At 50.3% G+C, this 22136-nt stretch overlaps 1 protein-coding gene across 4 annotated transcripts in view; it reads left to right on the top strand.

Annotated features, from left to right (window-relative positions):
• HK2 (hexokinase 2) overlaps positions 1-22136 on the top strand; it is a 61843-nt gene that overhangs the window by 15679 nt on the left and 24028 nt on the right. For all 4 annotated transcript variants that reach the window (XM_002709709.6, XM_089326225.1, XM_089326226.1 and 1 more), the window contains exons 2-3: positions 2608-2770; positions 20044-20192. In XM_002709709.6, the coding sequence (XP_002709755.1) occupies positions 2608-2770; positions 20044-20192 (312 nt within the window). The remainder of the gene's footprint in view (positions 1-2607; positions 2771-20043; positions 20193-22136) is intronic.

Here is a 22136-nt window from a genome sequence, read left to right as displayed (position 1 = left end):
AGAGCACAGGTGAGTCAGACCGCCTCACCCAGGCCCAGCTTGGCCCTTGTCCGTGTGGCTTTGGGGATTTTGCCTTCTTTCTAGAATGGAGGTAAAGCCACTCTGTGCTTTGGGGGCTGTTGTGAGGATTAAGTGGGTTGATGGGTGCTATGAGGACAGGGTCTGGCACAAAGCAGGCCTTGGTGTCCTGGACGTGGCTTGGCTTTGGCCTCTGGTCTGGGTGGTGCTGGACTTTGTATGTCAGTGTACCCCAGTGTTGCAGAAAGCTGAGGTCAGTGACAGTTTGTGGTTGGAGGTGGGCGGTTTGTCCTCCCTAGTTCTGGGAGGCTGGGGCAGAATTGGAAGGACAGTGGCTCAAGGGGAATGAGGTACCAGGAGCTTGAAAGGAAGCAGAAAGATCAGTTGGGTTCTTGGTTTAGACCAATGGGCTTAGTCTGAGGTTTTTAGTAAATACTGGCAACAAGAGAATTCTGGGAAATCCTCATTTCTGCAACTCCAGACCCTGGGCTCTGCAGGCTGGGTCAGGGAGTGGAGAAGCAGCTCAGGGCTGGCTTAGCGTTCTCCTGTTCTGTCCTTTCCCGCCCCATGTGAGATGATGTCTGTAGATTTGCTTGTATTTTAGCAACTTGGGCAATTGCAGAGGGTGCGTGCTTGCACTGTGGAACTGTTCATCGTGCTCATGGCTGCTGTCGACAAATGTATCCCAGGAGCCGGTCGTTTTGGAGTCTGAGAAGAATGATCAAAGATTGCTACTGCAGAAGATCTTTGAGATGAACTCTTTCCACAAGGGCAGACACAGTCCTGGGAAGGAGGCTTTGCCCAAACCCCACAGAAAGTTAGGCTGTAACCTGGAAGGCAGAATGTGTGAACAACAGGACTTTTCTATTTTTTTGTCACAGAAGTGGACACTGGGATTGTTCTTAGAGGATTAAACACTTTTCACTGTTCCTCTGGAAATCCAAAGCTGTAAATTTGGTTAAAAAAAATCAAGAACTGACAAAAATACTGGAAAATAAGGGTCAGCATTGTGGGTTAACAGAATAAGCTGTCGCTTCTGATGGGGGCATTCCACATTGCAGCACTGGTTCGAGTCCTGGCTGCTCCACTTCTGATCCAGCTCCCTGCTAATGTACCTGGGAAGACAGTGGAAGATAGTCCAAGTGCTTGGGCCCCTGTCACCCATGTGGGAGACTTGGATGAAGTTTTGACCTGGCCCAGCCCCAGCTGCTGCAGCCATTTAGGAAGGTAACCAGTGGAGGAAGATCTCTCTCTCTCTCTCTCTCTCTCTCTCTCTCTTTCTCTTTCTCTTTCTCTCTCCATCTCTCTGAGTCACTCTGCCTTTCAAATAAATAAAATAAACTTTAAAAAAATTTCTGAAAAATATAAAAAGGCTATCCCATTAATGAGCACATGAGTTTGAGAAAGCCAGCTACAAAAGTACAGTCTCCTTTGTCAGGATTGGATGTTTACTTATGTTTCTCATAGGAATGACAGCAGTAGTGGTCATTGGCCCAACTTTGTCCCTGGGAATTTATGAGTCTGGAACTGGAGAGAGCAGTGTGCCTTCTATTCCCTCCTGGCCAAGACAGACAAGAATTTCCAAGAAAGAAACCTGAGAGGGGTCTTGGTGCTTCTCCTCTTCCCGGTAGTCAATCTGGGAGGAGTTAGTATAAATTTACGTCCCAAGCAGGGTCAGCTTTTGCCTCCGAGTGAAGGAGATGGGGTCATGTCATTTGTATAGAGCCTCTATGTGTGCTAGGCTCTGGGGATGCCAAGGTGAGCACACACATTTCTCCTAGCCGCTGGTGTTACGATGTGGGCACTAACCCAGATGGCCCCGACTTACAATGCTTCCACTTAGCATTTTTGTGACTTTATAATAGTGTGAAGGTGATATACATCTGGTAAAAGCCATACTTTTCTTTTCCCTGGGCCAGTGGTGTGTGTTACAACCTTTCTCTTGTGGTGCTGGCAGTGGCCGTGAGTGGCAGCTCTCAGTTAGTCTGTGATTGCCACAGGCATTGAGATCTTAGCTGTCTGTCAAGAGCTCTCCTGTTGCCCAGTAGTCCTTTGCCCTGGTGGTCACCATTCTCTAGAAATAAAATTATATCTACATATTTAATGTTTTAGAGATTTATGTATTTGAAAGGCAGAGTTATAGAGAGAGAAGGAGAGATAGAGAGCTCTTCATCTGCTGGTTCACTACCCAAATGTCTCTAAAGGCCAAGGCTGGGCCATACAGAAGCCAGGAGCTTCTTCTGGGTCCCTCACATAGTGGGGCAGTGGCCCAAGCACTTGGGCCATCTTTTCTGTTGCTTTTTCCCAGGCCATTAACAGAGAGCTGGGCTGGATATAGAGCAGCTGGGACTTGAACTGGTGGCCATATGGGATGTTGGCATTGCAGATGGTTTTGCCTGCTGCACCATGGCACCAACCCCTATTTTTCGTTTTGAAAGACAGCCTTGTTATCAGTTCCTATTAGTGGTCCTTAATAACTCTTGGTACGTGACAGGTTTTATTCTTTGGAAGGGCCGAGTGAGGCTTCACAACAGACACTGCCATGATTGCGTTGACCTATGGGACTCTTGCTGTTTCCCCCACCTTCAGGTTGACCAGTATCTCTACCACATGCGTCTCTCCGACGAGACCCTCCTGGAGATCTCTAAGCGGTTCCGCAAGGAGATGGAGAAAGGGCTCGGAGCCACCACCCACCCCACTGCTTCCGTGAAAATGCTGCCGACCTTTGTGAGGTCCACTCCAGATGGCACAGGTACTGCACCTGGGTGGCTCTGAGTGACCCGGGACTCGGGGACAGTTGGTTGGCTGTGCTCAGGGACCCAAAGGACTAACGTGTCAGTGAAGGTTCTGTGGTTTCCAGTCTCAGGAACCAAGTGTGGCTAATGTAAGATCCAGGGAGTGGAATGGGAGGCTGTGGATGGGATAGGCGAGAAGGCTGGGAAGCCGGCAGCCTGGCAGTCAAAGGTACAAGTGCCTCTTGTCAGCCCTGCTGGGGTCAGCGCTGCTGTCAGCCGTTTGTTTTCCATCCATGAGCTGAAAAATACTGCTTGGCTCAGCTTGGGCTTCTACAGTCCCACTAAAGCGGCCCCCAGTGGAGGTGATGGGCCCTAGCCAGCAGCCTTGAGTTGCCCAGGGAGGGGCCAGGCAGTCACCATGTGCCCACCTATTCACATACCCTAAGTGGCACGTGCTGTGGGCGTGCTAGAGAGACAGGGTTGTACAGACAGCGCTGGATGTTTTCTTTCTTTTATTTATTTATTTGACAGGTGAGTTACAGATAGTAAGAGGGAGAGTCAGAGAGAAAAATCTTCTATCTACTGCTTCACTCCCCAGATGGCCACAATAGCCAGAGCTGGGCTGATCCGAAGCCAGGAGCCAGGTGCTTCTTCCAGGTCTCCCGCTTGGGTTCAGGGACCCTAGCACTTGGGCCATCTTCTGCTACTTTCCCAGGCCATAGCAGAGAGCTGGATCGAAGAGGAGCAGCCGGGACTCAAACTGGTGCCCATGTGGGATGCTGGCACCGCAGGTGGAGAATTAACCTACTGTACCACAGCACCAGCCCTCTGGTGAAAATGGAAAATGTCCCAGAGGTCTGAACTCGGAGGACAATGTGAAGAGCTGCAGTACATATCAAGGAGTTAAGGTTCTGAAGACCTGGGATGAGACTTCGTTTTGCTAATCCCCTTATTTAGGACGCAGAATCCTCATTTCATGGTGTGCCCCCTGTGAGTGACTTAGTCACCCGGGGGATAAAGATGTCCTGGTGGAGATTAGAGTTGGGAAGGTGGGTTAGGGCTGCAGCCCAGAAGGCCTTGCACACAAACCTAATGTGAGTCTGTCTTCAGTGGACATTGTGGGTGGGGCGAGGTGGAACTATCTTGGTGAGTTTTTTTTTTTTTTTAAAGATTTATTTATTTATTTGAAAGGCAGAGTTACACAGAGAGAAGAGAGAGGTCTTCCATCCGATGGTTCACTCCCCAGATGGCCGCAAGGGCCAGAGCTGCGCTGATCCAAAGCCAGGAGCCAGGAGCTTCCTCCGGGTCTCCCACGTGGGTGCAGGGCCCAAGCACTTGGGGCATCTTCTACTGCTTTCCCAGGCCATAGCAGAGAGCTGGACAGGGAGTGGAGCAGCCGGGTCTCGAACCGGTGCCCATATGGGATGCCGGTGCTTCAGGCCAGGGCATTAACCCACTTTGCCACAGCGTTGGCCCTTCTTGGTGAGGTTTTGTTATCAGCTACAGCTGATGGGGAGGGGCTGGGATGTGGTGGGCAGGGAGAGAGGATTCAAAGATGATGATGGGAGGTTGGCAACAGCCTCAGAAAAGGAGGCAAAACTGTTTTCACACAGCCTGTTGCACTTACTCCTCGCTGGAACGGTCCATTTTAACAAGGAAGCCCCTGGGAGGCCCCCGTGGGTGGGAAGTTGGGGGGAACTTGAGAAGACAGGAGAAAGAGCATGAGGACAGCTGCCCGGGCGGTGGAAGGACCCGGAAGAACAAAGTCCAAGAACTGGAGGGAGGAGGGAGCTGCTGGAGGCCGCTGGTCATTGACGTGGCATCTGCAGGGGACTCCTGGGGCTGGGGGCTGGGGCAGGGCTGTGTGTGTGTGTGTGTGTGTGTGTGTGTGTGCCTCATGCCCATCTCCATCACACGGCGGCCTTGGGGCTCACCTCACTGAGAGTGTCTAGGGACCCGATTAGTTTAACAAGACCTGTACAGTTCCCAGAATAGCTATGTATTTGCTGAAGCCTTGGGACCCAGCCTCCACGCAGCGCCGAGGGTGTGACCTTGTTCAGGATTATTTTCTGAGCCCCTTGAGTTGAGGGGCCCCATGGTTACCCCGCCTCTGCCCTCTAGACTGGCCTGTTTACTGTGCTACAGCTCTCACTGCCTGAAAGCCACACCTGTTTCCATGGTTTCTGTTTGACATTCTGATAAATTTACTAAGTCCTGAAGGCCAGGCCTTGTCTTTATTTCACCCGGTGCCCTGCATATTTTCTAAATATGTCCTCTGGGATTCAGACTTCTGAGCACTTACGTGCGCTTGCTCGCCTGTACAAAACCCTGTAAGGTGGGTTGGCTTTCTTTGCACGAGTTTTAGATGTGGAATTTGAGGTTTCAGTGGCCGTGGTGCCCCAAGATCACCCGGCTAATGGGAGGCTGAGGCAGGGTTCAAACATGCATATGGCAAGGCTCAGGCATCCAGGCCCCACCTGTGTGAGCACCTGTGAGCCTGTGTGCTCAGCACTGGGGCGCAGGGCAGACACTCAGTGGGAACTGCTAGTAATGAAGCTGAGGCTAGTGGTTCAGCCTGTGACATAGGCAGGTGTAAGTATGTTGGGAAGAACTAATGCTAAGGAACAAGCCTTTTAAAATTCCTTTTGCTTTCCTGAGTTGTGGTGGTATGACGTCCCGCCCCTGCCTCAGGCAGTTCGCACTGGTTGCTGGACATCTTGGGATATTTTTATTCACTGAAGCAAAGGAAGTGGCCTCTGGAATTGTGGAGCCTGCACGGCAGGGCCTGGACACTCACTCCCCTTCTCGCACCTGCTGGGGGTCTGTGGGCCGTCTCCTCAGTTCTGCACTCTGGCTCACAGCCTTCACCATTGTAAAGTAAGAGATTGGGTTCAGCAGGCCAGAATATCCTGCACTGTGTGAGAGCTGGTGTGCTGCTCTGTCTCCACACAACAAGAGTTATTTGAGATGCTGTAATCAGAGACATCCTCTCAATGTCCCCCAGGTCAGCACTGGTCAGTTAATGTAGATGACAGGAGTCCTCGGCAACCCTTTATAAAACATGAGAGAGAAGATTGTGTGGAGGATGACCTCTTTCTGGAAAGCAGTTACGTGTATTGATCTCTGTCCATGTTTGTGCACCTGTTAACTATGTTATATGTATATCTGTATATACAGGTGTATAAAGTCTCAAGGTCATGCAACACATTGTTAATAGTGGTCAACCTGGGGTATGAGGTTGGCAGTCTCCAATGCGTATGATAACTCAGCAGTCCCACTTCTAACTATAAGCTGTGCAAACTCCCATAAGAATCCAAGCATGCTGTCCAAAAATGTTCATGGCACTGTTGCTTGTATTGACAGCAAATTGGAAACAGGTGATGGTAGATCCATGTGATAGATTAAATACTGTAAAAGTATGTTCCATAAATGAGCATAATGAAACAAGAGGGCACTTCCAAATGTTTAAAGATTTATTTATTTGAAAGGCAGAGTTACAGAGAGAGAGAGAGAGAGAGAGAGAGAGAGAAGTCTTTATCCACTGCTTCTCTCTACAGATGACAACAGCCAGAGCTGTGCTGATCCAAAGCCAGGAGCCAAGAGCTTCTTCTGGGTCTCCCATGTGGGTACAGGGGCCAAGGACTTGGGCCATCCTCCACTGCACTCCCTGGCCACAGCAGAGAGCTGGCCTGGAAGAGGGGCAACTGGGACAGAATCCGGCGCCCCGACCAGGACTAGAACCCGGTGTGCCGGCGCCGCAAGGCAGAGGATTAGCCTAGTGAGCCGCGGCGCCGGCACAAGTAAATTTTAAAGTGAAACAAATTTTGGACACAAATGTTTATTCTTAAACATGATGTGGTTGGATCCATTATCTGCTGTTCTTTAAGAAAGTGAGAACCCACTGCATGTTTGTAACTTGTAGCTGCTGCCTTAAATTATGAATGCAGTGGCTTGAATATGGCTCATGTTGTAGTTTAACATTGTGAGGGATTCAGAGTGTAGGACTGTGCTAGGGCCTGTAGGAGGCGGCTATAATTAAATAGGGGACCCCTATGATTGAATACTGGCCATTTTTTGAGAAGAGGGAGAGAGGCCAACAGACACACACGCATGCACACACATGTGTGTTCCTTGACCCTTGCTGTGTGCTGCCCTGGACTCTGCCAGCAAGGCCATTGCCAGGTGGGGCCACTTGAGCCTGGGTGCCCTCCAGAACCTTGAGCCAAAATCAGCATGTTTCCTTCAGCACACATGCAACACATGGAATCGTGCTAGCACCTGAGGATGGGCCAGGGCTGAGCCTTCCAGACCAGCGTTCGGAAAACTGCCTGCTGCTTGCCAGGGGCAGAGTGGGCTGAGGGGTGAGAATCAGAATTCCCCGTCTAAATGGTTTGGAGTTTGAGCTCTGCGCTTCAGAGTGATCTGTTTGTGCTGTGGTCCTCTGTTTCCTCATTTGTGGAAAGAGGAACCATCAGGGACCTGGCTCTCTGAGTTACAGGAGAATCAGATACGTGAGCTCCCAATAGGTGCCATCACCACAACCCTGCAACCACAGCCTGCCATGGTGCAGGCACGCTCAGCACCAGCTGTGCTGAAAGAGGGAGCCCGAGCCTCCCACGTCCTGCCTTTTGGAGACTGGGGAAGAGGGAGCAGGTATGAGGGTTCTTCCCCGTTGCCTGAGGTCCCGCATTTTGGAGTAAGGACAAGATCTCTCCTCTTATACAGCCTCTCCCTCCCCCATCTCAGTGTAACCTAACTCCCAGTAAAATGTGGAAGAGTGGGGGCCGGTGTTGTAGTGTGCTGGGTTAAGCCAAATGAGCACTGGTTGAGTCCTGGCTGTTCCGCTTCCTAACCAGCTCTCTGCTATGGCCTGGGAAAGGAATGGAAGATGGCCCAAGTGCTTGGGCCCCTGCACCCACATGGGAGACCTGGAAGAGGCTCCTGGCTCCTGGCTTTGGCAGCCCAGTCAGCCCCGACCATGCAGCCATGTTGGGGGGTGAACCAGAGGATGGAAGATCTCTCTCCCTCTCTCTGCAACTCTAACTTTCAAATAAATCTTTTAAAAAATAAAAGTGCAGTAGATAGAAATGGCCCAAGAATATCTTACTTGGATGACTGAACTTTTGGTGCCAGGCATAGTATATAAAAATGATCTTTATTATATATTCCTATTTTAAAAACTTGAAAGAATTACATAATGAAATCTACATTTCACTTCATCACATCTCTGCATTCTTCCACCCATCCTTCCATTTTATTTTATTTGATCTGCTGCACAGTAAATTAATTGGTTCATTTCAAGTGTACAACTTTAGCATCCATATTATTAAAGTTCCATAAAATTTTAATAATAAATGATAATAAAGTTCAATGAAGCTTTCTTTTGATGTAAAATCTACATGCAAGGAGGTGACGAGTCTTAGATGTATCATTTGGTGAGCTGACAAATACATCTGTGTAATACAATCCCCATCCAGATGGAACATTGCCATCACGCCAGAATGTTCTGTTTTGTCCCTTCCTGGTCAGGCCCTGTCCCTGGTGTCACCATGTCCCCCAGATATCCTGTATTGGAAACTTAGTCCCTGGTGCGGCAGCACAGAGAGATGAGACCTTAGGGAGCTGCTGGGTCATGAGGATTGTGCCCTCGAGGATGGATCAATTCATGTATGGGTTCATGGGGCGTGGCTTTGTTATAAAACTGAGTCGTCTGTGGCAAGCTCGATCTTTCTTGCCATGTGGTGCTCTCTGCCTTGTTATAACGCAGCCAGAAGGCCTGGGGCCAGCGTTGTGGCCTAGCAGGGTGACGCTGCTGCCTGTGACGTTGGCATCCCAGATGGCTGCTTGTTCGCGTCCTGGCTGCTCCACGTCTGATGCAGCTCTCTGCTAATGTGACTGGGAGGGCAGCACAAAATGGCCCAGGTGGTTGGGCCCCTGCAGGCACACAAGAGACCCAGACGAGACTCTTGGCTCCTGGCTTCAGATAGACCCAGCTTTGGCTGTTGCAGCCATTTGGGGAGTGAACCAGCAGATGGAGGATCTCTCTCTGCCTCTCCTGCTCTCTCTGTAACTCTTTCAAATAAATAAATAAATAAATAAATAAGATCCTTAAAAAAAGATGAGGTCAGAAGGCCTTCACCAGAAACCAAGCAGGTGCCAGCACCATGTTCTTGAATTTCCAGAATCTGAACCATGAGCTAAAGTGTTCTTTATAAACTACCCATGCTGTGGTATTCTACTATAGCACCAGAAAATGGACCAAGGCGTTGCTCCTCCAGAGCCAGTCCAGTCCTAATACACTCCACAGGTGTTTGTTTTGCCTATTCCAGAATTTCACATAAATAGACGCCTACAGGATTTTTTTTAATTGATTTATTTGAAAGGTAAAGCTATAGATAGGGGGAGAGAGAGAATCTTCCATCCACTGGTTTACTCTCCAAATGGCCACAATGGCTGGGGCTGGGCCAGGCCGAAGCCAGGAGCTTCATCTGTGTCTCCCTTGTGAGCAGGAGCCCAAGTACTTGAGCCATCTTATGCTGCTTTCCCAGGCACATTAACAGGGGGCTAGGTTGGAAGTGGGACAGCCAGGAATGGAACCGGAGCCCATATGGGATGCTGGCATTGCAGGCTGCTGCTTAGCCCACTATTACACAGTGCTGGCCCCAAGGTTTGTTTTTTATGCAAGTATTACTTGTCATAATGCAGGATGTACCCATGTTGTATCTAGTGGTAGTCCATCCATTTTGGTTGCAGGGTCCATGGTACGGTTGGAATCCTAGGTGACAGTAGCATGAATGGTCAACTGGGCAGTTTCCAGCTTTTAGCCCTATGAATATGGCTGCTGTGGACATTCTTGCCCAAGCCCTTTTGTGGACACATGTTTTGTTTTAGTGGATAACTAACTGGGAGTGGAATTACTGTGTCATAGCATTTGTTGCACATCTAAGAATCTGCCAGACCTCTTTCCTGGTGGCTGAGCAGTTTTACGTATGAGAGTTTGGAGTCCCCTATAACTCCCACCAGTATCTGTTGTCTGTTCTATAGCCTCCAGTTTTTTTTTTTTTTTTTTTTTAAATTTTTATTTTTTGACAGGCAGAGTGGACAGTGAGAGAGAGAGAGACAGAGAGAAAGGTCTTCCTTTGCCGTTGGTTCACCCTCCAATGGCCGCCGCGGCCAGCGCGCTGCGGCTGGCGCACCGCGCTGATCCGATGGCAGGAGCCAGGAGCCAGGTGCTTTTCCTGGTCTCCCATGGGGTGCAGGGCCCGAGCACTTGGGCCATCCTCCACTGCACTCCCTGGCCACAGCAGAGAGCTGGCCTGGAAGAGGGGCAACCGGGACAGAATCCGGCGCCCCAACCGGGACTAGAACCCGGTGTGCCGGCGCCGCAAGGCGGAGGATTAGCCTAGTGAGCCGCGGCGCCAGCCTGAGCCTCCAGTTTTCTGCAGTGGAGTGTTGAGTCCACTTGTATCTGTCAGGACCTCTACCATCTCGACCGCTCTGTAGGCAGCCTTAGTCTCCGCTGTGCTGTACATGTGGCTGTGGGAGCAGCCCTACCTGTGCCTCTGTCAGAGGGTCCACCCCACACACAACAGGGGTCTGGCTTTCAGAGTACAGCTGAAATAATTGGCACTGTGGAACAAGCCCTTGTGATGTCTTGTTAGTCTGTTTACATAAATCTATTTTACTCTCCATAAAATCTTTACAAGAGCGACAAAGGCTAAAAGAAGGTTGGGGATTGCCACGGTCACTTGTGGCTGGTTCTTTCAGCTGATGACAGTTGAGGTTTAAGTTTAGTTAGTCTTGACTCCCTGGCCTCAAGAATCACAGTTTATAATGGCTCTTATTGCTGAACAGTATCGTGGGCAAATCCGATTATCCTTTTACATTTTTTAAGTTGTCTTATTTGAGAGACAGAGGGAAATCTTCACTTGCCTGTTCGTTCCCCAAATGGTTGCAAGAGCCGGGGCTGGGCCAGGCTGGAGCCAGGCATCACATCTGAGTCTCCCCGTGGGCGGTAGGTAGCTAAAAACTTGAACCGTCACCTGCTTCCATCCAAGGGTGAGCATCAGTAGGAAGCTCGGTCAGAAGAGGAGGAGCCAGCACTTACACCAGGCACTCTGGTGGGGCTGTGGTTGTCCCAAGCAGCAGCTGGACTATGACACTAAATGCCTGCCACCAGATTATTTTCTTTTTAAAAAAGACTCATTTGAAAGGCAGAGGGACAAAGAGGGGGGCCGGAGATGGAGAGAGAGACCTTCCATCTACTGGTTCACTCCCCAGCTGTGACTGGGCGAGGCTGAAGCCAGGAGTCTGAAACCCCATCTTGATCTCCCACTTGGGTTGCAGGCACTCATGTGGTTGAGCCATCATCTGCTGTTTCCCAGTGCATTAGCAGGAAACTGATTCAGAAGTGGAGTTTCTGTTAGTCAGGTGGCCACTCTGATATGGGATACAAATGTCCCAAGCGGTGGCTTAACCTGATGTGCCACATCTTTGTAAATAGATCAGAAATATGAGTTGGCTTTATACCATTAAGACTGGCTCAAGTACAACCCAAGAAAAATATGTACAAATCTTCCAGCTGCATGCTCTAATTTACAAGTGGTATCTTGGCCTGTTTGTCCTGGCCAGATTGTTTAGGTATCACTATATCATGATGTCTGATAAGGCAGAGTTGAGGGTAAGGCAGCGTCAAGCTGACCATCTGACACGTCTCTACTTCCCTGAATCCTGAACTGTTTTAACAGGTAAGTATATCTCTACCCTTCAGCCAGACTTGGAGAGCCAGGGAGCAGGGCTGATGATGGTGAAAATTGCAGGCACTTTGCAAAGGGGGCCATATTTGAGCTATCTCATTAATTCTCACAGTGACTCAATGGTCAGTACCCTGAGCCTCATTTATAGACAAACTAGATTTAGAGAGATTAGGCATTTGCCCAAAGTCACATAGTGAACAAGTGGCAGTATTGGGATTTGAACTCACAAACTGCAGTGCCAATGCTTGGGGGCCTTACATATCCCACTGGTGGCACATTTTCTGCGTATATGCCTCTGACGCTGCTAGTACAATGCATTAATTCTTTTAGTACCTCAGGCCTATCTGTTTAGTTAATCAACAGTGTCCCTTCCCCAAGACTCTGTCCTCTGTGGGGCAACAGAGTGCTGAGCTGCCATGTGCCCTGCCTTTGAAGAGTGAAAATTGTCCCTGGGGAGATAAAGCTTATGCAGATGAAGCTATTAGAAGGTGATAAGGGGCCCTATAATGCAAGCACACTGTGTGATAAAAGGCAGACTGGTAAGTGGCACGGAGGCTGAAAGAAGCCCTTATCTTGGTTGGTCTGCATTATATCAACAGCCAGGCTGTGGAAACCTAACACACAACCAAGTTGAGTGGATTTATGGGGTGGCAGCAATCTAAATTAAAGATTGTACTGATAAGTGACCGCCATATAATAGACGGCAATTACATGAGTCAGGCTTAGTGCCAGACACCTTACACTTTGTTGCTTTGAATCTTGACAAACTGTGCATGTGTACCTGCAGGTGTGTGTGTGTGCGTGTGTGTCCCATCCCCTGTGTTCTGGGGTGTTGGCTAGAGAAGTGATTGTTACTCCTTACATTTTTTTTTTTTTTTTTTGGTAACATAATGAAATCTGAGTACCAGATTTCTAGTAAATTTTCCTGAGTCACTTGGCTAATATATATTAAAACAGGATTGGACGGCCGGTGCCAAGGCTCACTAGGCTAATCTTCTGCCTTGCGGTGCTGGCACACCGGGTTCTAGTCCTGGTCAGGGCGCCGGATTCTGTCCCGGTTGCCCCTCTTCCAGGCCAGCTCTCTGCTGTGGCCAGGGAGTGCAGGGGAGGATGGCCCAAGTGCTTGGGCCCTGCACCCCATGGGAGACCAGGAGAAGCACCTGGCTCCTGCCATCAGATCAGCGCGGCAGCCATTGGAGGGTGAACCAACTGTCTCTCTCTCTCCCTGTCCACTCTGCCTGTCAAAAAAAAAAAAAAAAAAAAAAAAACAGGATTGAAATCCAAATCTTACCTGAAAAGCTGGAATACCCTCCAAACCTACACGATATTGAAATATATCATGGGTTCACATCTCAGGGACTAAGGGAACCTCCCTCTGTGACTGGCACATATTTTGAGCATAAGAAGCATTTCTTGAGTACCAGAAGCAGCAGACTGATGCTTCCCAAGCATACTTGTGTGCTCTGGCTCCTCCCTTCAGTTGGAGCAGTTCTGGTTTTCTCTATTCCTATATTTTGGCGTCTGGCAAGTTAACTGTATGTGGAAAAAAGCAATCTGTTACTTAAAATGGTTTGTAAAACTCACGGCATAGGAGATCCGATGGCTCATTCCTTAGCTTCAGTGGACTCCAGTGTCAGCTTTGTGCTACAACAGCTGTAGGACCGTGGAGTGACCTGTTTGTTGCTGAGCTGTTGAGTGGGGGTGGGTGCTGCCCTGTGATGGGGTGACTGAGCTCCTGGAGTTTGGTGACAGCGGTGGCTGCAGGTACACAGGAAAGACATGTCCTGAGACCTGTGTCTCTCTGGAGTATCTGTCCAGGGCCTGGAGTTGGATCTTTCTGGTCCTCCTCTTGGTTGGCCATTGTTGCGTGCCAGCAGGCTTGAAAACTGAGGGGAGAACAAGGGCCCCGCCTCCAGAGAGGAAGCTGAGAACGTTCAATGCAGTCATCTGGGATCACTGGAAATGCTGTCGCAGGGCGGGTGGGTGAAGGTACCTTTGGGAGCATTGAATTATGATAGGGCCAGCGCAGGGACTGGACGTGACACTGTGGATGTGTCATTGACGTACCTCAGAGTTCAAGGCTGCCTAGCTTAGGCATTGGGTGACAAGGAAAGCCTGGAAGCCCTGTGGTTGGATCTGATACAGTCCAGCTGTCTTGATTTGTCTGGCACTTTGCCAGTTTTAGCATTGCAAGCCCCATATCGCAGGAAACCCCTCCATCTGGGCAAACTGGGATAATCGCCCCAGCGGCCTTGGAGCCCGGGCTTTCATTGCTGCTTCACTTATCTGTCCCAGCAGCCTTCGGGCCAGCCTGCCTGGCTCTGGACCCGTTCCCCAACGTGCTACCAGACCCCTTTTGGAAGCACAGATCCGACCTGCTGGAGAACCAGAGTCCTTGGCGGTGGCATCTGCTGAGTGCTCGTAGCCGTGTCATGGAAGCCCTGTGTTCCAACCACTCTGGACGTGCCACAGTTTGGGAGCCCCACTCAGGGCCATCTCACGCTGGTTGCACCAAGCATGTCCTGCCTTGCCAGACACTGAGCATGCCATGAACCCCCACACTTCTGTGTGCCTCCTGTTCTCTGTCCGGCAACTGTACATTCACCAAGTGCTGGCTGACATGTTGCTTCCCAAGAAACTTACCTGGTCTGTGCAGAAATATGGACTCTTCCTACAAGTATCCCATCGCGATACTTGGACCCTTTCTCCCTGTCCATAGCACCAGGCCGTTAAGAAGCTTTTATTCAACTGTCCTCAGTGCTCAGCGTTGGGACTGGCTCTGTGATGTAGCAGGTTTAGCCTCTACCTGTGGTGCCGGCATCCCATATGTGTGCCATTTCGAGTCTGTTGCTCCACTTCTGATCCAGCTCCCTCCTGATGTGCCTGGGAAAGCCGTGGAAGATGGCCCAAGTCCTTAGACTCCTGCACCCATGTTGAAGACCCAGGTGAAGCTCCTGGCTTTGGCCTGGCCCTGGTGGCTATTTGGGGATTGATCCAGCAGATGGAAGATTCTCTCTCTGTGCCTCTGCCTCTCCTCTATAACTCTGTCTTTCAAATAAATAAATAAATCTTTAAAAAGAAGTGCTTAGGGCCAGCACTGTGACATAGCAGGTAAGGCTGGCACCTGCAGTGCTGGCATCCCATATGGGCGCTGGTTCAAGTTTCAGCTGCTCCACTTCAGATCCAGCTCTCTGTTGTGGCCTGGGAAAGCAGTAGAAGATGGCCCAAGTCCTTGGGCCCCTGCACCTGCATGGGAAGACCCAGAAGAAGCTCCTGGATCCTGGCTTCAGATCAACACAGCTCTGGCCATTGTGGCCAATTGGGGAGTGAACCAGTGGATGGAAGACCTCTCTCTCTCTCTTTCTCTCTGCCTCTCCTCTCTCTGTGTAACTCTGACTTTCAAATAAATGAATAATTTTTTTTCTTTAAAAAAAGGTGTTCAGTGTTGAAACAACCAATCGCTGAATGGAAAGCATTTTGTTCAAAGGTCCTCAAATAGGTTCAGATTTTGATTCTTAAAACATAGTGGATTTTCAAATATTGAAATGGCCTTCGGTTTGTTGACAGTGGGACCCCACTCCCAAGCTTAAGCCAAATGAAGTCTTGTATGGAGCCTCACATAAAAGGAGAGATAATATAGGAGGTGAGGGTGCAGGAGGTGAGCCTCCATCGCCTTTGCCAAGGACAGATCTCGCCACTTGCCACTTACATGGATTCCACAGAGCTGTGGGAACATCCTGTCAAAGCCACTTCTCAAACAGGGGGGCTGCTGTAGCTTATGGTTCCACAAGTCTGTTTAATCTGGAGCCCCGAGGTGAAGGGCTTGGCCCCAGCTCCAACCTTAGCCGTAGCACAGCCTCTCTCCATGGATTTGCCTTAGATGAAGGGGCACTGCTGCCTTCAGATGCAAAACAAAACCAAAACTGTTTGCAAGTCACCCTTAGAGCGCTAAGCTGGCCCTGTGCTCAGAGCTCCTGATGAGAGGAACAGGTGGGAATCTATTTTAATTAGTGGAAGGGACCTAATGACAGAAAATAGACCGCGTTGGAGAATCCAACTGGCCCTTGCCCCTCACCTTTATAACAAACAGAATGCGCAGACACTTCAGGTCCCAGGCCAGTGTGAACACAGGCATTGAACACTGCTGGAGTGATGACTGGTTCAAATACATTACAGATGTTACATCAGCCGAGATGACATGCACTATCACGTAAGGGGGGTGGTTAGTCAAATCCATTTTGGTTCCCAGCCCTTCCCGGTGACAGGTGAGTTCCCAGGAGAAACTGAACCCTCTTTATCTTGCTGACCTTATGCATCCGATAAGAGTCGAAGTGAAAGTGGGCTGACAGGTAGTCCAGGATGGGAAATGAGTCAACGAGTGAACTGCCAGCGGGAGCCACTTGATTCTCAACTGCTGGGCGCTCAGAGGGAGGGTGGCACAACCCGATATCCCTGCTGCTGCTTCCTCTTAGCTGTGACCAGCGCCATTTCTTCAGATGCTGTTTTCCTCTTTCATTAGACAATAGGGGCTCCTCATCTATTTTGTGAGGAGGGGAGGGGGTACTTTAAAAAAAGCAGCAGTAGCTATCTTCACTTTTTTTTTTAAGAATTTGAGAGAGAAGGGAAGATTATATATATATATATATATATATATATATAAAATATATACATATATGTGTGTGTGTGTGTGTATATATATATATATATATATGTATGTATGTATGGAGAGATCTTCCATCTACTGGTTCACTCCCACATGGCTGCAATGGCCCGGGATGGGCCAGGCTGAAGCCAGGAACCAGGAGTTGCTTCTGGATCTTTCACAAGGATTGCAGGAGCCCAAGCACTTGGGCCCTCTTCCACTGCTTTCCCAGGCACATTAGCAGGGGAACTGGATTGGAAGTGGAGCAGCTGGGACACAAACTGGTACCCATATAGGATACTGGCATTGTAGGTAGTGGTTTAACCCTTCATGCCACAGTGAGAGGGGGCACTTTTGATGAGCAAGAGAGGACTTGAAGTAGATCAGAAGTGTCCTACAACTGTAGGAGAGCACCAGTTTGTGGCTACCAAAAAAAAAAAAAAAAAAAAAAAAAAAAGGGCTTCCATGCCCCAGCTTTAGTGGTCCTGGGACCCTCTGAGTAGAAGGGGTGCCGCCTCTTGCCAGTTGACTTGTGCCTGCCACCACACCCACTCCCAGCCCTCGCTCAAGATAGAAGGTGGAATCCTGGGGGGAGTTGGCCATCTACTAAGCCCAGGGCATGGGCTGTGGTTATTGATGAAGCTTGGGGTGTTTGGTCTTTCTTTCTCATATTATTGGCTTCTAGAATCCAGAGCCACTAAAGATGTGAGTGTGGTACAAAGAGACAGCCCAGGCTTTGGAATCTGATGGACTTGGGTTCACACCCAGCACTTACTTAACCCTGTGTGACCTTCACCAAGCAACTCAAGTTCTGGGCCAGCCACAGCATCACTTCCTGGATCTCCTAGACCAGCTTGGGGGTGCTGTCCTTCAGGGTCCTATGTCATTGTCATTGGCAGTGGAAAAAGTCCTTATTTGAGGGTTTACAGCCTTCCCATGAGAAGCCTTATTTTACTTTGCTAGAAGTTTTCCTGAACTTGATTCTCGGTTGGGATTTGTTGACCCAGGCCTTGGTTTTCGCAGATTACAATGTCTGGCTGGGTCGTTGAGGATTACTGCGTTAATGTTTATAAGCAAAGAGCCCATCACTTAACAAGCCTTAGCTCTCTTCTGTTAAAGACAGCTACCTGTTAGGGCCCCCAGTCTACTGGATAATTCTCATGTCTGCCTCTGTGTGCTTCATCGTTTTATTACCACAATAATCTGGATGTGAATGAGGAAGTCTCTAATCTTCCCTCAGGACAAGAGGTGAGGGCAGGGTCCTGGATTTCATTTTTCAGAAAGATCCCATGAGAAAACAGAGGATGAATTTGATCTTTCAAACTGACTTGTGGTGAAACCTTACTTCCTTATTTTAGCAATAGTGACGGCCACATTTAGGAGGAAATGAAAAGATTTTAGAAAGGGTGGCAAACTAATAATCTTGAAGTCTCAGAGGGGCTGAGAAGACCTTGAAGAGCTATGTAGTCAAAGCCACAATGATAGCAATATACAGTGACAACAGCAGCTGTTTACTGATGGCTTACTGTGTGTCCGAAATTCACGTACAGTGTGTTTCCTGTAAGCCTTGTGCCCACTGGGAGAAGTGAGTGTTGTGAGCCATGTTCTGCATGTGAGGTGGTGTGCTCAGAGAGCCCTGGGATGTGCCCACACAGCAGGTGAGCTAGGATTGATGGAACCCAAGGCCTGCCCATCCATTTCTGAAATCAGCTCTTAGCTGCTGCCCTGTAGGGCTTGTTGTGCATGACTTGGAGGTGGGCAGTAGGAGAGAGCCCACTGACTGCCCGAGGGATCCCCTTAGGATTTCAGGAGTCTCGGCGCCAGGGCAGCCTCAGATTCTAGACTTAGGAGCAGTCACTGGCTGTGATGGCCATGGTCATGGGTGTGTGTGGATGGGGCTGCTGGGAGGAGGCACGTGGAGGAATGTCTGTCCCAGAGGAGTGGGCAGGAGAGCAGAGGACGCCGTACTTTCCTGGACAGGGGCCTCTAGCATTTCTGGGACCCATTCAGTCCACTGGGGAATGCTGCAAAGCCACCGTTCTCGATGGAGCCGTAGCCCTGCAATGAAGCCTGCTGGGTTGGCCCTGGGTGATGACCAACCAGGGGCAGCCCTGGCCGCCTCCGTCCCCCTCGGTCACTGATTCAGCGGATCGAGTGTATCCTGGGCCGCAGAATGCTGATGCCGGCAGATCGTCTTTGGTTCTCCTTTTCATCCCTCATGACAACCGCCACATAGTGTTCCCTAGAATCTGGCTGACAGCTCACTCCCCGGGGAGGCTCCGAGCTTTTCCAGAGTGCCTGGAAAAGTCGCTCATGGCCATGTCGGGGCAGAAGGACCCCAGACAGTGTCGCCATGGAGGCAGTGGGGAACCAGTACCCGGAGGAGGAAGCTGAAGTCGCTGGAGCTCCTCTTCCGGGAGCTTTTCTTAGACAGGTGTCTAGTCTTTCCCTGCCATTGTGGGCCTGGAAGACACAAGCGTGGGCCTCCAGGAAGCAGTTGGATAGAAAGTCTCTAGGTTCTTATTAAGCTCTCAGCAAGCTGGGTGCTTTCGACATCAGAACCGCTGTAGAATCGTGCCCCTCCCAGCAGCCCAGGAGGATATGACGTGCCCATTTTAGAGATGCACCTCAGCTAAAAAGGAGCCACGGTTCTGGCTCTGTGGGTGCTGGCACCTGACTGCTGGTTGTGTGAACATCTCCTATGGAGGGTGTCTACGCCAAGCTGCCCTTTTGGGCTCTGGGGACTGTGCACGGTGGTCTTGGGGAGTTAGGAGGACGTGGCTTTGCTCAGGGGTGAACAGGTGCTGAGGGGACCTGGGCACAGAATGACCCTGGTTGGGTCATTTAGTTAGAGCAGGTCCCAGACCCTCTGATGCATCCCGCCTCGCTGCTGTGGCATTCTCCCTTGGGAAAGGGACGTGGTGATGGCCCATACAATAGGGGAATCCCCTGAGAATCGCCCGGGCTCCTTGGAGGAGGGCGGGCGCAGGGCAGCGGAAGACCAGGGGAGCCGTAACTGGTTGAGGAGGCTGTATGAGGGTGAGCCCGCCTCCTCCCCCAGCCCTGGCCTGCCGGCCAGCCTCAAACTAGCTGTGCGCTCTGCGCCTCTTCAGCACTTTCATTCTGTGCCGTACAATGGGGCGCTTCCCTCTCGCCGCCCTATCATCATCCGGACTCTGGATGCTTCTTGTCCCTGCTGTTTCCCGATGGGAAGGAACCTTACCTTCCTGGGACTCATGAAGATCTCACCCATTTGCATCTGTGGGACTTTTTTGGAGCCTCAATGTCCCTGTTTGCTGCTGCCTTGCAGCTCTGTGGCTCGCTTGAGTGGAACAGCAGGGCGGCTGTTGCATACTCTCAGGTCAGCATCCTCTCACTCGCTCACATGCTGATAAGCCTGGGACCCTCTAGGGTCACCTGCTTGGCTTATTTGCTGGACCACATAATTTCTAGCCTGCTGGACCTCATCACTCCATCACCATTGCCATCTTGGTTTGCAAACATTCAAAAGTAGTGTTCAGTGACTGCAGTTTGGCAGAAGGCCTGGGGCCCACAGGCCTGCAGCAGTGTGCTGGGCATTCTGGGTGGGTGAGGAACAAGGTAGAGGCGTGGGCTCCTGGCACAGGGCCTTGCTGGCCCCTGAGTTCAATGAGGACCTGCTGAAGGCAACCAGGGAAGACTCTTATGATGAGCGAGTGCCTCACCATTGACGGTGAAGCTGTTTCCTTGTTTATGTGAATTATGAAAGTGCTCAGCACTAAGATCAGACCATACCTCAATGTATGTTGAGAAAAAGTAAACCCATTGGCTACCCCGTCTCCCATAGATGACCTGTTTCTTGGCCTTGTTGGCTTTCCCCAAACTAACAACGAGGCCCCTCCTTTCTCTGCAGAACACGGGGAGTTCCTGGCTCTGGACCTTGGAGGTACCAACTTCCGTGTGCTGTGGGTGAAAGTAACCGACAATGGGCTGCAGAAGGTGGAGATGGAGAACCAGATCTACGCCATCCCCGAGGACATCATGAGAGGCAGTGGCACCCAGGTACGGCCCCTCTCTCAGGGTGGCCGTCACTCTTCCAGAACCTTCCCAGGATGTCCTTTCTGTGCCTTGTGCAGCTGTGGTTGGTCCAAGGGTAGGCACTTGCTGAAAACCCTTGCTCTGGGCTGGAGCTCTGGCTTATTCCTGCTGTGTTTCACGCCCAGTGAGTACTCAGTAATACAAAGAGTAAATGCTGGAGATACATGAAATCCAAGTAGGACGCACTCCTAGTGTTGCCACGTCTTGGGTCTCAGGGCTTGGGGGAGGTGGAGCCCACTGATGCCTGGTCTACTGTCCCCTTCCACCACCCCAGACCACTCCTGGGAAAGGAATTTCTGGCCATGAGTGGAGCATGTGAGGGAGATATTTTTAGAGCATTTATTTGTCTTTGGGGGGGTGCCCCTGAGTGTGAGCCTGTTTAAATGCTGGAGTTGCAGAAGAGAGGCTGAGTCCCTGGAACTGGGGGTATTAGAGTCCTACTGAGATTGGCACAGGGCTCCAGTATAGTGTTAGAAAGGACAGAAAGAGACAGGCGTGCCGCTGCCTCCCTCACACCTGCACTTGCTGGGTTAGTGAAGAGGTTGTGCAGTCTAGCTGTGTGATGCTGGATGGGGGGGAGGGGTGCCCTCAGCAGAGCCAGTGTGCTCCTCTGTAAAGAGGGAGAGTAGCCTAGACTCGGTGGGGATAGAGGAGAGGATGCGGGTTAAGCTCTTGCTGCTTTCCTGCAGGGCTCTCTGTCTGTTCTTCTAATTGCCTCTTCTGATCTGTCTCTGTGGCCAGCAATTGCATTGTTCCCCCAGCACAGAGGGAAGTGGTCACCTTTTCTTCCTGTTGTCTCTTGTCCCAGGCTCCACCCCTCCGGATTACAAATATTTGAGAACCAAGTAAGCAAGACAAACCACAAAGCCCTTGAAGTTTGTCTGTGCTTGTCAGGGACTAGCAACATGATGCTGATGTGTTAGGAGGAGCCAAGCTTTATTGGAAACAACACACTCCAAGCATTTTCACTCCAACCCCAGGGCCTATTGTCCACACTCAGCAACACACAGGGCCCTGGTACCTCACAGCCCTTGAAGTGCCCTCCCCAGAGCCTCTAAGGACTCAAGGCTTCTGTGGGCAATGAGGTGTGTCTCTGCCAAGCCAGAAGAGAATCTCTTTCAGATATTCAAGATTTGAGTACAAATTTCCCTGAAAAACTTAACTTTAAAATCTCCCAGATTTTATGCTGTGGTCTGCAGTGCCAGCATCCCATATGGGTGCCGGTTCGAGTCCCAGCTGCTCCACTTTATCCAGCTCTGCTATGGCCTGGGAAAGCAGTAGAAGATGGCCCAAGTCCTTGAGCCCACATGGGAGACCTGGAAGAAGCTCCTAGCTCCTGACTCCGGGTTGGCATAGCTCCGGCCGTTGCGACCATTTGGGGAGTGAACCATTAGATGGAAGACCTCTCTCTCTTATGCCTCTCCTCTCTCTATGTAACTCTGACTTTCAAATAAATAAATAAATCTTTAAAAAAATCTCCCAGAACACCTAGATAGATGGCATACAGTTCTTTTTTTTTAAGAAAATATTTATTTATTTGAGAGGCAGCAGAGCAGCAGAGTGAGAATGAGAGAGAGAAAGAGAGAGAGAGAGAAAGCAAGAGTACTCTTCCATGTATGCTGGTTCATTCCCCAAATGGCCTCAACAATCGTGGTTGGAGCAGGCTGAAGCCAGGAGCCTAGAACTCCAGCTGGGTCTCCCACGAGGGTGACAAGGGCCCCGAGCAGTTGGGCCATCTGCTGCCGCCTTCCCAGGCACATTACCAGAGAGCAGGATCAAAGGTGGAGCAGCCAGGACTTGAACCAACAGCCTAATATGGGATGTTGATGTTGCAGGTGGCAGTTTAACCCATTGTGCCACAATGCTGCCCCAAGAATACATTAACAAAGTGTTTTAGTCCAAATTAAA

Source organism: Oryctolagus cuniculus, chromosome 2, assembly GCF_051225735.1.
Source record: "Oryctolagus cuniculus isolate XC-2025 breed Fujian yellow rabbit chromosome 2, ASM5122573v1, whole genome shotgun sequence".
Taxonomy (NCBI): domain Eukaryota; kingdom Metazoa; phylum Chordata; class Mammalia; order Lagomorpha; family Leporidae; genus Oryctolagus; species Oryctolagus cuniculus.
This window is presented reverse-complemented; position numbering and strand designations above follow the sequence as displayed.